General features: G+C 43.5%; 2 protein-coding genes across 5 annotated transcripts in view; one reads left to right on the forward strand and one right to left on the reverse strand.

Annotated features, from left to right (window-relative positions):
* Window positions 1-925: 925 nt before the first annotated feature.
* On the reverse strand, window positions 926-5,894 carry LOC310872529 (putative gluconokinase). Of its 4 annotated transcripts, none has more exons than XM_083784476.1 (5): window positions 5,747-5,894; window positions 5,162-5,192; window positions 4,702-4,788; window positions 3,341-3,384; window positions 926-2,462 (listed from the first exon to the last, which is right to left on the reverse strand). In XM_083784476.1, the coding sequence occupies exons 1-5, from the start codon at window positions 5,782-5,784 to the stop codon at window positions 2,201-2,203; spliced, it is 462 nt and encodes a 153-aa protein (XP_083640602.1). In that variant the 5' UTR covers window positions 5,785-5,894; the 3' UTR covers window positions 926-2,200. The 4 variants fall into 4 exon arrangements, with proteins under 4 accessions (XP_083640602.1, XP_083640601.1, XP_083640603.1 ...); XM_083784475.1 differs by having other exon boundaries at window positions 926-2,511; XM_083784477.1 differs by having other exon boundaries at window positions 926-2,511; window positions 4,702-4,784; window positions 5,747-5,848.
* The window catches only part of frmd3 (FERM domain containing 3), a 72,084-nt gene continuing 62,707 nt past the window's right edge, over window positions 5,222-14,598 (forward strand). The window contains exons 1-2 of the mRNA XM_083784479.1: window positions 5,222-5,557; window positions 6,864-7,089. Of these exons, the coding sequence (XP_083640605.1) occupies window positions 6,985-7,089 (105 nt within the window). The 5' untranslated portion in view covers window positions 5,222-5,557; window positions 6,864-6,984. The remainder of the gene's footprint in view (window positions 5,558-6,863; window positions 7,090-14,598) is intronic.

Consider the following 14,598-nt stretch of genomic DNA (forward strand, 5'->3'; position numbering starts at 1 on the left):
TACACCAAATTCCTTTACCTAACATAGATGATCTACAATCTCACAGCAATGCTAGAGTTCATTGGTTAAGCAACTTATATTAGTAGCCTACTTCATTGTATAACACGGTTGCTTTCAGTGACCAATGGTCATATGCCTTTATAAATCAAATCAAGTTCACAACCCCTGTTATTGTCTCCACCGTTATAGCGCCACCAGGAAGAAATGCCACATGAACATTTTCAACTCTGCCTCATGCCCATAACTGTCCAAAAAGTGTTTTTACCTCTAACTGCACTCTGTGGATAACTTGTATGCCAACTCCCTAGAGGCCAAGGAAAAACCTTTGCCTGGACTTTTTCACATCTGCTCTTTATAGCGCCACCAGGAGGCCGACATATGTAAACACATTTTATCCAAATTTCATGCAAATCGGTACACATGCTCTCCATAGTCATGTGATCAAGACGGGTTTGTTTGATTTCTCATAATCCACCCTCATTGGCTACGATTGGCTTCTAAACTTTTCAGGAGTAGCCCGCTTTGTACAAATCGCCACAACTACTCAACGCAGCGTCCGATTGCGGTGAAACTGCATGCATGTTCCCATTAGGCTGAGGAAGAAATGCCACTTGACAGTTTTCAAATCAGCCTCATGGTGGCGCTACAACAGGCCAAGCCACGTCTCTCACACACACTTTATATCACTCCTAAACATTTTGCCAAACATCACACACTCCTATCCTCCTAGTGGAGACCTGTGCCTAGAAGGGCACACTTTCTAGTTTTGCATCTGGGTAAACCCAGAATTCTATGGTCTGTGATCCAATAAGGTAATCCAACACTTTGCATTATTATTGTTAACAGATAACTGGATGGTAAATAAACTGAAGTGACACTCAAAAATAGCAAACATCTGTAATTACACAAGGATTTTGACAGAGAAATGATTATTTATTTTGACAATAAAAGTTGATTTGCATGATGTAAAAAATATATATAGATAATTGTGATTTACATGATTAAAATATCTGACCATTGTCTTTTAAGAAGAAATCTTGAAAGCGTTTAACTCCAGCTTCCTAAAACCCAGCTAGAATTCCAAACAGATACCTAATCATTTCACATCTTCTAATACTTGTATAACACCAGTATTAGAATGCCTGCAATATATGATGCGTTACTTAAAAGCAATAGATTGCAAGGAGTGTCATAGTGAATAACATCACAGGTGTGAACGCAGCCATGAGCCCAAAGTGAGTGACGTACAGGTATATCATTAGCGTGGGGTGGCTTGATGTAAAAGTACACCCCTGGACATGACACTATATTATGTCACAGGGACTTACCCCCAATCAAACCATTGGATAGGTCTTTGGTGTGACCTGGCTGGGGATCAAACCCCTAACTCCCAATCTCAGGGCAGACACTAACTCTGAGCTAAGGCTACTGAGCTGGTATGTTGTCAAAGCAGTGGTGTTATTCACCATAACACTAAACACACAACTTTGTGATCTATTGCTTTTATACATATCGGATATATTCATATTGTGGATTAAACCCTGACGTCCAGTATCAGGGTTTCATGAGGAATTCATTCTTCTGTGTTTGTGTTCCTAATAGTATCCACTATGATGAAGCAAATAGCACAGCTTTTGGCTAATCAGATTAGTTAACTACAATCAGAATTAACTGTTGTATAAATATTTGTATAAGGGCTTTATCCTGCACCTTTACTATAATGTGAACTAAAGGGGTATTAACAGTAATATGACATCTAAGCAGATGAAATGACCAGCTCTTCCAATTGATTATCGTCACTGTCGGGCAAAAACCTTGTATCTCAATTTAGTCCACTTGCCACATTGTGAACCCAGGCATGTAGAGTACTCAACATGTCCGGGTTCACAATGGGGCTCTATGGGCTGGCAAGTAGACTAATTTCCCCCTCTTTTTTCATTTACTTCTTTTACTTCAAATGGCTGATCTACAACCTGAGCTGCAAGTTTGTAGATCTGCCATTCTTGCAATTTCAGAATTCTTTTAAAAGTGAAGATGACAGTGGTCTCTAGGTTGTTTATAAATATTCAACAACAGCTTGAGACTCGAGTCTAAATTAAATGAATCACTACAGTTTTGGAGAGGTTTCCACGCGACAGCGACGTCATGCTAGTGGCTGTCGGTTTCCATTATTACGACTTGAAGCTGAGGAGGTGTTCCTCTATCTCCGTGACGATGTCGGGGATGGTCCTCCTGATGTCCAGCGCCAGTGCGTTCTCCTCCCCTGTCGGCGGCTCCAGAACGGCGAACTGCGACCGCAGCAGATCTGCTCCCATGAAATGTCCCCTCCGGTCCACCAGCCTCTGGTGGATGAGATCATAATCACCGTACAGGAAGAGGAAGAAGACGCCAGGCACGGCGCAGTCTGGACAGGAAGGGGAGAGAGCCCGGGTCCCGTAGAGCAGGATCTGTCTGTAGAGTTGCTTCAGGGCAGAACACACCACAATGGCATCACACCTAGCAGACCTTACACTGATGGAGGGAAGTACACAAGCACATACATGTAGGGATGCAAAAGTTAATCCAACTAATTGACTTATTCAATTATTTAAAAAAATATATACAGTATACTGAAAATAGCATTATCTATAGTATAAAATATTTTTAAATCTATTCATTGATTAAATTTAAAAGAGTACATGCTTCTTGATCATTTGATTAATCGAAAAAGTAGCTTAGCTAATTGCTAAGAAAATAATCAATAGTTGCAGCCCTACATACAGTATACACAATACATGCAGCTCGGATGAGAATTAATTAGCAATAACTCGACTCGGATGTGATCATGCTGAACAACTTCGGAAATCACATCTAAGTACTGTTCCTGAGCGAGAGCTCAGAAGCAGCGTCTTGAGTTGGATGATGATTGCAGCGGAGAGATGAAGGCAGGGCTGGAAGAGTGCAGGGAAGTGGGGAACGAGGGAGGCTAGTGTGACTAACAGAGGCAAAGGGAGCGCTGATTACTGAGAAGAAAGAAGAATACGACTGGCAAGTTGAAGAGCTCTTTTGATGTTGTAGTCACACGCACTTTAAAGAAGAGCTGTCACACTTTAACTCGTCATTTGCCTTCTCTTCTGTTTCTCACTATCCATCTCTGCTCACCGAAACACTCTTGTATGCTTGTTGGTTTCCACTGCATACCGTTTTAGCTCAGTCTTTGTGAAGTTTTCATGGTTGCATATTCCAACTTCTGTGCATAAGTGTGCAGGATATATGGGTTTGTGTTTTCTACAGGGCTGGGTGTGCATGCTACATAAGGATATAAAAGCCAAAGGCTTGAGTAAATGACGTGTACTCTCACCTCATAATGACATCATGAAGAATGAGAAGCCATGGCAATCTGTCCTGGGGGGATGAATAATTAAATATTTCTGTTGTGATGTCTATGTTTCAATTTATAATATACTATAAAGTGGTGAGCTTATATATAAAAAAAAATTGCTAAACAATCCCACATACATTCACTATGTGTAATATGTTTGTCTGAAAAACTAAATACAAAATGTACGATGTAATGCAGTATATTATTCCCATACTGTACACATTAACAACACAGGTTTAATGAAATATTTGAAAAAAAGGAGAAAGAATAATCCAAAGGTTCATATTTACATGTCATTCTTCTGTTAATAGTTCTTGTGTGTAAATGTCTTAACCATTAAACCCTATATACTATATTGACTTGGGTCCCCCAGGGTTACTACTTGGTCCTCTCCTTTTTTCCCCCCAATCTATGCCAAATCTTTTTGTCAAAAATTGCCGATCAACAAGCTCACAACACATTGCAACGTGCTGTGAGCTTGTAGATCTGTTATTTTGCAGAATGTTAGTCTGTTTTGACATCCCCAGAACAGAGATGCTAGGGTTAATGCGGTTAGCACAGGGAACCATCTGGTCAAGAATCAAACAAAGCATTAGATGGAACAATAGTTCCTTTTGATTACACAACAACCAGACGTTTGCTATAAAAGAATACTGAACGTGAATCTGTTACTTCAAATAGTGCTTCAGTAAAAGCAAAAACATCCTGTTTTGCGATGCCAACTGCTACCTACCAACTCTGGCATAAAACCTGCAGTAGTAGCATTGCTCCCATAGTAGATGCACTGTACCTAATCCAACACAACTTTGCTTTGAATCTTAATTAATTCAGAAACCGACATCCATGAGTAAATAAGTAAACTGGCATCCATGAGATGGTCTTAAAAGATGCCAGGAGGCAGGAGCAGGCCCAAGAGTAATTCTCCAAAGCATTAAAAAATGACAGTGGCACATTTTGGCTGTGGTTGCGTTGGAAATTACTGTGTAGAAGTTAGTACTTCATACAATAGTGTGGCTGGTGGAAACAATACACACTTCAAAGTTGTGGCTACTATCCACCCATAGTGTCTTTAGCCAAAACACATGCATGTGAGATTCACCCATTTACACACCAATGGCAGAGGCAACCACGCACTGCTCATCGGGAGCATGCAGTTAGGGGGTCTAGTGTCTTGTTTGCCCAGCTAGAATGTTGCTCGAGGATATTGGGGATCTAACCAGGAACCTTCTGGTTCCCAGATGGGCACTGATCACCTGCTGCAAGTAAGTAAGGTGTGCTTGATTGAAAACTTAGTTAAAAATTCACCTAGACAAGGAGACACACATTCACTCAGTGCTGACCTGGTCAGTCAGAGGTTCACCACGAGCCATCTTCTTAATGTTCTCTTCTGGATGGTAGTCATCCCCTTCATGCATGGGCCAGCCTAGCTAAGGAGTGTATCATACACGCACGCAAAGACACACACGCACACGCACACGCACACACACACACACACACACACACACACACACACACACACACACACACACACACACACACAGAAGTGATTCCGTCAGACCTGAGAGATAGCTGAGAATAGACCCTTTTAACAGCAGACATTAACGGGAGCCCATGCTCATTGCTGGCACACAGCAGTTGACACCTAAATAAAACCGAGCACAATTACTGTTATTTATTACCTCCAGAGTCCAGATGTGTACCGTTTACCCAATCAAAATGTCTGCTATGAAAAGGGTCTGTTTGAATTTGAAAGCATAGATGTGTGTATTTGTGAAAGGAAGGGGGGGAGGGGAGTCTTACCTTTTCCGAGAGGAAGTTCCCTAGTGTGGTTCTGTCAATAAGGAAGAACAGAGACGGACAGATATAAGCTTATAATAAACCTTGTGCCATAGAGTACAGTATGGGAACTGTTGGGCAGACATAGCTTACTAGGCCATCTGCCTTGGAAAAGGAAGGTATAAATAAAGTCTAAATTGTCCCTTAAGCAAGACACCTAAAACTGCTCCCTGAGTGAGAAAATAATCAGTGCTCAGATAACTAGCCCTCTCTAACCGTGGCTCTCTCCAGGATCCTGTGGTATGTTGTTAGGCCTATGTCAGTGTGACCAGAAGAGCACAATAATGGGACAGGTGCGTGGCTCACCGCTCCTGGGACATCCAGTGAATACGGATGCCCCCGGCCCCCCGCCACCCTACGGTAAGGCCTGGCTGTCGCTCAACGAAAATAGCCGATGCACAAGCTCACAACTTGTTGCACCCCTAACGCGTTCGTCGCGTTGTGAGCTTATAGATCAGCTATTTTCGGCGATCGGCACCGTCGTACGACCTGATACAATTGGCGGGGCATCATCAAGGCTATACTGTTGCGCCGCTTTGCTGCACTTACTTTCCGCAGCCTGAAACTCCCATGACGATGTAGATCATGTTGCCCTGGTTAAGTTTCGGCCCCCGGCATATCGTATGAACTTCTTCACGCCAAAAAATCTACCTTTGCTGCATCAAGAATAGCAGCGCCGCCGGTTGTTTGGCTACGTACGTCATGACGCACGAACCCAAAGTGTATTGCGCTCACCAGCGGCGCACATTCAGCACAGTGCGTGCTAAAAGGGCCAGTACACCCATGAGCGTAGCGTTCTCTATTTTACTCATTGACTACAGCTGTTTAACAGCTGTTCTTTCTTGATGTTCTTCCGTGCTTTCTTACTTCGTTTTTAAACTCCAGTTACAGTAGTGTGGTTAGCTTACAGTGTCAGTAAGTACTTATTGATAATTAATTTACAACGCGTAAAGTAGCCTATACTAGTCTAGTTCTACCCAGACTTTACATTTCCTAGGCAAGGCAAGGGATTACTGGACTGGAAATGCAAAATACAAATGTAGCCTTGTACGGGCCACAGGCTATTCAGCTTTCTTGAACAACAACACCCTCCAATTAAGGTTCTCTCCTCATAGTCCTGTAAAAGTTCGATATGCTATTAATTTGGCTGCTGCAAAGTTATACAATATTTTAAGCAACAATACGGCAGACCTATGCATTATAGCAGCCACATGGGAATTATTATTTATTCAATAGATTCGTTTACTTTTAGACCCTGTAGTGTAGGCTGTAGGGTTGACTTTTGTTCAATGCAGGCTGCAACTGCAAGGCAATCTGATATCACAGAGTAATGGGTAACTGAACAAGAGAGAGAAAGAGAGAGCTCGTGTGTGTGTGTGTGTGTGTGTGTGTGTGTGTGTGTGTGTGTGTGTGTGTGTGTGTGTGTGTGTGTGTGTGCGTGCGTGCGTGTGTGTTTGTGTGAAGGGGGGAGGGGGGGGGGGCAGCACCAGTGAGGGAAAAGCCCTGCCTGGTCCCCATGTCAGTGTGGGAGAGACGGATGCAAACACTCGCATCCAGACCCTCAGCCCCCAACCATCCAACCACCGACCACCGTGACCGGTCCATCCCATTTTCACATCCATAAGAATAAGATCCATCCATCCATCCATCCATTCCTTCATTCCAGAATCCAGACTGCGTCGCGAGCCAGAAGTCTTCCTCCCGGACCGGGGCTGATCGAGGTGTGCGCGCGTGTATGAGTGTGTGGATATGAAGAAGACCTGGTGGTATATCGAACAGACAGAAGAATGAAAATGCTCCGGTTTCGTAGTCCCAGCATTCGCTCCCTGGACCAGGAGATCCTCTGCACGGTGCGGTTACTGGACGACTCTGAGATCTCCTGCAGCATCCAGGTAAGAAGACCACCCCGCATGCTCCCTTCAGCCTCTCGCAATGCGCCTACCGCCGCCGTTCTCTTTTAGCTCATTGTATTGTGCTTATTCATGAGGCACAGCAGCATAATTGTTTTTATGGAACGTCGTAACAATGTGGTCACATACAAATGTCACATATATTGTTCTTCGTTAGGCAGGCTATCTGGAACCTGCATGGTGTTGATGTCTGTCCACCAGTTCACACATGCCACTGTGATGTATTCCCTTCGATTGCTGAGGCCCACGCAGCCCATGTGCAACTAACCAAAATGTGACAATTAAAAACAATATAGGCTTTAGGCTATATCATCAATGTTTTTCTTTCAAAATAGTAAAATATAGTTTAACAATGCTCACATGAATCAAAATAACCCACTTTTTCATATTTTATGTATGAATGTGCATTTATCTATATTTTGTTTTTAGTGAGTCAATCAGAGAAGTTAGAATGAAGTTTAAATTAATATTGGGAAATGACGTAGCTCTCTATGGGTGTGGTGGTGATTATGGTAACAATGCGGAAGATGACTAGATATTGACTTGATTATATTGATTTAACTTCAAAGTCATTTATGTCAGGCTGTGTGTGTGTGTGTGTGTGTGTGTGTGTGTGTGTGTGTGTGTGTGTGTGTGTGCGTGTGTGTATGTGTGAAAAGAAATTGGTTCAGCACCATATATCCTGATAATTTATGACCATACCTTAAGCTTATTGCATTGTGTGTTCATGCAACACATGTGAAAGGAGGGTGTGTGTGTGTGTGTGTGTGTGTGTGTGTGCGTGTGTGCGTGCGGCCGTGCGTGCGTGCATGCGTGCGTGCGGCCGTGCGTGCGTGCGTGCGGCCGTGCGTGCGACAGAGAGAGAGATGCAAAGCCTCCCTGTGGATGTTTGTGATGACTGTTGATGTAGTCCTGGTTCTTAACTCCACTCAACCAAACTCATCCACTATCATATTACATGCATGATAGCCATCACTTTTAAACTCCAGACAGCAGTGAACAAGATGAAAGGGATGGGTCAGTTAAAATAAAAGGCTGGGTTTGCACTCCCAATCTTAGTGTGAGTCTCTATTGTGAACCAGCAGCAGGGAGGTGGCGTGCGGTACACTGTAAAGTGTTCTTTAAACTTTGGTGAGTGTACAAATGGAACTTAGAGTTACGTGCCATTGCCATACGTGGTCCTTTTGTTCCATACACTCTCAGAACAAAGAGGATTGTTGCGACCGAAGGTGACAGTTAAAGGTATATTCAGTGATTTCACTTAATTCAAATATCACTTATTTTTTTGTTTTGTTGTGATAATCCTCCCTACTATAGAGTGTGCTGGCCATATAAGGAGTTCCTCCCTGTCCCCAGTTAACCCCTGGGGGTCAAAAAACCTTAGGTTTCGTTTTTGACTCTCTATCCTGATTGGACGAAAGGCTGGGTCCCACAGCCAAAAACGAAACCTAAGGGTTTTTGAGTGAAATCACTGAATATACCTTTAACTATGGAATCGTGCATTTCCCGTTAGTGTGTTGTTTGGTTGGTTGGTCACCCAAGGCATGACCATATATGGTGACATCACGTGACATAATCAGGGATGGAAATCCCTAATGTATGGAAATCCATGATGTCATCAATATTGACCAGCAACTCTACATCTGACCTCAAACCCTTAGATCTCCATAAGTCCATATATGGAGCTGACCATTCCATATGTTGATCCTTCACCGCATCCATCCTTCCTCTTCAATGTCGGGGAAGTTTGCACACTGTAACTCAGCTACTAGCAGGAAAAAAATGTTTAAACAACGTTTCGACCACTGTGGGTCTTCATCAGGTCTGATACATTACATGAAGTAGGCGTGTAATACAGTATATACACAACAAAAAAGGACAGTCACAATCAGTGGCAGCTGTAGTAGTGATTAACCACCATCACGCCCATCAGATCTACAGGCTCAGGCTGAGTAGAATAGTACCATGCTGAGAGCTTATAGATCTGGGAAAAGGAGGATAGTGCCATGCTGAGAGCTTATAGATCTGGGAAAAGGTAAACGGGAGTAAGGCCAATTGTCAGTGAAAAAGGAGAACAATTCTCAAATTCAAGAGGGGATGGTGACATTTTTTGAAAGTCTTTGATGACATGACATGCTTAAAGGCTCCTAAACTGTGGCTCAGGATTATTACAAGCCCACAGACTAATACAGTAAGGTATTAGGAATGTGTAGTCACAATATGACCGGAGGAATATTATATTCTCCCACCACGTCAGCAGTAGGCTATACCCCTCATCAGCAATGTACGGTACATTCTCTTTTCTGAAGTACTCCTCTTCCCTGATATGTACCACTTCCTTAATTCTATCCTGTGATTTTATTAGATTTTTCTGAATACTGACCTGGTGATGTAAAGTTCTATCCAAGTATATGGCTACGCTACAGTATTATGTAGACCATCCACACTGATGAACGATGTTCTCTACACATGTTCAACGTGACTGATGTATTGAATGTGATGCCCTGTAAGTTCGGATGGACTTTGATTGGCTGTCAGTGTTTCTATTGTTCATCTGTGAAAGTGATACCAATGATATTGCTCACCACTGTCGATGTGGTGAGTTAGAAGGATTTATTAAATTTATTTCATCTTTGTAGTTGTGGATGGCCCTTATCTAGGTTGAAGATGCAGACTCAGGTCAAGCAGGCACTGGCCATCCTCTGCAAAATGTACCTGATTAAATGCCACTTCACCTTGAGTGGTTCTCAACAAGTTTACCAGGCTCCGGTCCTGTTTTGTCACTCGAGACAACCAGACATACTCAGTCACACAGCATCATGTCAGACTAACTGCCTTCCTGTTCCCCTACATCTACTAAATCAATCATTTATAGCATACCATTAAGTGCACTGTATACAGTATGTATAAGTGCAAGGAGATACATGTTTTATTGCTCAGCAGCCAGCAGCTAGTATATGCCCCCATATATGCTAGTATGCACCCATGTGTGGGTCTGTATATTTGAGACCCCAGCCAAGAACATTAAATGTGACATTTTCACTGCAAGATGTGCAAGTTCAAGAGAGATTGTGTTCTGTGTCTGCTCTGTACAGCACATTTCCTCGCAGGTGTTGGCGTGTCTATGTAATGGTATGTATTTGTGGGCATGAAATGGCCATTTGTGTTTCCAGCTGGCTGAGTTCTCCAGTTCTTTCTTTAATGGCTTTGTGTTCTGGTGCTTCTCTGTTCCTCCTACATATTTCATGACATCCTGTGCCGCCTTTACGCTACACTTCTACTGCTCCAAAACTTCTCTTTCCACTGAGCTATCTTCCATCCTTTTAGGCTACCCTTTCTCCTGCTCTCTCTCTCTCTCTTCCCCCTCCTATCTCTTTGCTAGTCTTGTTTATGTCTATGTTTCATCTCATTGCTTCACTCTCCTTGTGTGTGCTCTCTTTCATTGCCTCCGTCATGAATCATGTATAGGTAAGAAGCCAAGAAGGAGGCTGCAACAGAGAACATGTAATCATAGAAATAATTGTTGTGTGGGATGTTCGCTTGAAGGAAGTGTTTGATATTCTCTTAAAGTTTGCCAAAATGTTACTTAATAGGCCTAAAACATTAACCTTTTATTCACAACTTCTTCTTAAATGGTGTTTGGCACTGAATGGACTAAAATTAAGCCTGTAAAACTGTCTCTTAACTACCATGTGGGTAACATTTTGAAATAATGGCACATGCAGTGTTTTTGAGTGGTGCAACCCCTCCAAGGAACAGCAATGTCCGTGTCACCTATGTGTTCACCCACCCCTCTGTGTTCATTAATGAGCACCAGTATAATGAGTACCAGTAGGGGCGCTGTTTGCCAGAAACAGAGAGAGAGAGAGAGACAGTGCTGCACTTTTGCCTGCTAATGGGAGAGAGAGGGGGGGGGGGGGGGGGGGGAGTTGCACCACTCGGTTCACACGGGTGTGATTTTTTTATAAAAGTGGAAGAGGATTCATAACTAGAAGAATATAATGTAATATAATTGGCCATTATCTTCCCTCTTAGAGCAAGAACAGGTCTCATTGTTAGATGCGCTCTGTTACGAGCCTGCATGTGTGCAGCCTGAGGTGCTCAGGCAGGAATCGGCTGGTTCCTGAGTGGAGGGTGAAGATAAAGGGTGGCCGTGGCATTGCTGTCGGGGCTTATCAGCTCTGGAACGACCTGCCTCGGGAGCTCAAGCTAGCTAAATTTGTGTTCTTTCTATTTATTTAAAGAACTTTAGACTTTATTCTTTGATTCACTTTTATGTTGTACCAGCAGTCAGCCGAATTAGAGGCACAAAAGAGCGTGACAGCTTGCCTGGTGTCTGAGTGACGACTCGCCTCTTGAGACTCCACCTCATCCGCTAGCACCTCTCTCTTCTTGTGTCCCTTCTTGTCACCTTTTTTCGACTTTGTTTAAAATGCAGATATGGTCACTTGTTCTTATGTTGTCTTAATTCGTTTTTTGCCATTTTGATGGCATGTTGTTTAGACAGATGCTAGGCTCATTATTTACCTTTTTATCATAGTTTCTTTGAGGCACTACATCAGTGGTGGTAAAGGTATGCACATTATTTATTTTATTTACTTTAAGTAAAAGTCCAGAATTCAAAATTTGAATGTCAAAATGTCAAACATTTCACAGGTTTAAATGTAAAAAGATATTTTGAAAATAGCAGACGTACAAGCTCACAGCGCGTCGAGATGTGATGCTTTAAATGGTGCATTTATATAGCGCTTTTATCCAAAGTGCTTTACATAGATTGTGCATTGCATTCACCCATTCATACACCAATGGCGGAGGAAACCATGCAAGGCACCGACCTGCACATCGGGAGCAATTAGGGATTCAGAGTCTTGCTCAAGGACACTTGGACACTAACTCTGGAGGAGCCCGGGGTCGAACAGTTCACATCCATGCACCTAGAATGGCTGCACGACGATTCGTCCGACCCACGGGGAGTTCCGTATTTATGGTGCGTTCACACGGGCAGATGCAAAGATACAGTCTACCATTAATTGTCAATGGATTAAGCCAGCGACATGGAAGATGCAAAGATGCATCCAACATTTGTAGCTGCTGCAAAAGCTACAACTACAAATACACTGTAGCTTTGTATCTCTGCATCTTTTGCACCTGCCCGTGTGAACGCAGCATTACTGTTTTTTACTTCTGGAGGCGAGGCGAAGGGCTGCCTAACTCATGCGAACGCATGGAAAAATAGAGCACACAAAAAAAAGATTCACGTGCGGAGCTTACGCACAACCTGCGCACCGCAGCCGGGTTCCATTTATTATAGTGGCAGCGTACCGTTGCGGAGCCAATTCCATCCCCAGTGTACGCCGGCCCGTAGAGTGTTAATGAGTCAGGAATCAATGAGTACAAAGTCTTAATATTTTCCAGCCCCTATTTAGAACAGGGTCCTGCATTCTTGTTGAATCTGGTTGGTTTTTCCCATTATCCCTTATGAAGAAGATGACAGTAGTGTGTGAAATTGGTTGCAATAATTCATGTCAGGCTGACAGACTTTGGGCTCCATTTTCGGGGGGGGGGGGGGGGGGGGGGGGGAGTCCAGCACAAGTGAGACTTCAAGGCAGCAACACATCACTCTTCCATGGGCTATAGACCGTAAGGCTATGAAGCAATGGCCTCACTAGGCATAACGGGCAACGGATAAGGGATCTCTTAAAGGCAATGGCATGTGGCACGGTGATTGGTTGAATTATTGTAACGCCCAAACCACACCTATGCATAATGTAATGGGTAACGGAGGTGTTTTAGGGATTTAGACAGGTAACCAAAATACCAACTTTAGTGGAGGAACACCCCTTCCCCACTGCTAAATCCCCAAATAGTCCCCAAAACCTGAACGAAAATGGAGCCCTGTGTGTGTGTGTGTGTGTGTGTGTGTGTGTGTGTGTGTGTGTGTGTGTGTGTGTGTGTGTGTGTGTGTGTGTGTGTGTGTGTGTGTGTGTGTGTGTGTGTGTGTGTGTGTGTGTGTGTGTGTGTGTGTGTGTGTGTGTGTGTGTGTGTGTGTGTGTGTGTGCGTGCGTGCGTGCGTGCGTGCGTGCGTGCGTGCGTGCGTGCGTGCGTGCGTACACACGTGATGTGCGTGCGTGCCAGGGGCAATTACAGCCTTCAGCACAGTGTATTTGTATTCCCATGTTGTTTACTCTTGCACCGCAGATCGGCCAAGGTAGTGTTGGTTCACTGAATTGAACTTGAATTTAGAAGCACAGAGACATGTGTTCAATGTCGAAACAGGTGTGTGGAAGGAGTGTAATGCTCGCTAGTGATTGTATTTTTGGCTTCCGCATGTGTGTAGAGTCGGGGAGTGTGCATGTGTCCAATCAGCTGCTTATGTTCAATCAGAATGTAACCTCACTGCTGCTGGACGAGACATGTTCCAATCAATATGTCCTGACCTCTCTCCAACCTTCTCTTCTACTGTGCCTTCCTTTCAACTCTCCACCGATTCACCCCTCTATTCATACCATTCTTCTCTTCTCATTTCTTTTCCTCTCTCATTGCATATCATCTATTTGCCCTCTGAGTTCCTTCTCCACTTTTTGCTTCCAATTGAGCTCTTCTTTTTTTTAAGATATTTCTTTTGGCTTTTTTATGCCTTTATTGATAGGGTACAGTGATTTGACAAGAAAGGGGGAGAGAGACGGGGGCAAGACATGCGGCAAAGGCAGACGGGCTCAGGACTCGAACCCGCGACACGCCGTCAGGCTGGATTACCGGCCTAATTGAGCTCTTCAGACTTGACCGCGCCTTCAATCTTTCCATTTCAGTAATGCTTAATTTATACACGTCCGACACTGTCACTCACCGGAAATAGCATCTAGTTTAGTGTTTATGTTTATTCAACTTTCAGCATGTTCACAGGTTTAAACACTGAATTATTACAATATAAAACTTCAAATCTAAAATGCAATTGCCGATCTAAAAATCCAATAATCTAAAATCCACTATCATTTAAGAGTCTGCACATGTGGCCTGACTAGTATTCAGAGCTGCTCTGTCAATTCTAGATATACAGTAGATTGATTCAATTTAAAGTGTTTTTTTTTTGTTGTTCTTTTTAATTTACCCAGGGAAGTAGCTTAGCACAGGTGCTCATTTTCAGCAACGCCCTGCACATAGAAACACACACACACACACACACACACACACACACACACACATTAAAACCTGGGAGCTGACCAGTACAACCACAGTCTGACACTGTTGGCCACTAAGCAGCTCCAGGGGGAGCAGTTGGGGGCTCAGTGCCTTGCTCAAGGGCACTTCAGATTTTTCCTACCCGTCTGGGGAATCGAACCGGCAACCTTTCGGCAACAAGGGCGCTCCTCTAACCCTTAGGCCACCGCTGCCCCACAGATTGCATCACTCTAAATCTAAACTTGGTAACATTTACTCAGCAGTCTCCCTTATGTGTGATAGATGTGGATAGGTGGGGTTCTCTGTCACATC

The sequence above is a fragment of the Protomyctophum parallelum genome (genome assembly GCF_964188405.1).
Source record: "Protomyctophum parallelum genome assembly, chromosome: 15".
Classification (NCBI taxonomy): domain Eukaryota; kingdom Metazoa; phylum Chordata; class Actinopteri; order Myctophiformes; family Myctophidae; genus Protomyctophum; species Protomyctophum parallelum.

Coding starts and splice junctions, on each gene's coding strand:
- LOC310872529 (XM_083784475.1), bottom strand. CDS start 5,784: ATGATCTACATCGTCATGGGAGTTTCAGGCTGCGGAAA. Junction 3,385..4,701: donor GTGAACCTCTGACTGACCAG/GTCAGCACTGAG, acceptor TCATCCCCCCAG/GACAGATTGCCATGGCTTCT. Junction 2,512..3,340: donor CTTCATGATGTCATTATGAG/GTGAGAGTACAC, acceptor TCCCTCCATCAG/TGTAAGGTCTGCTAGGTGTG.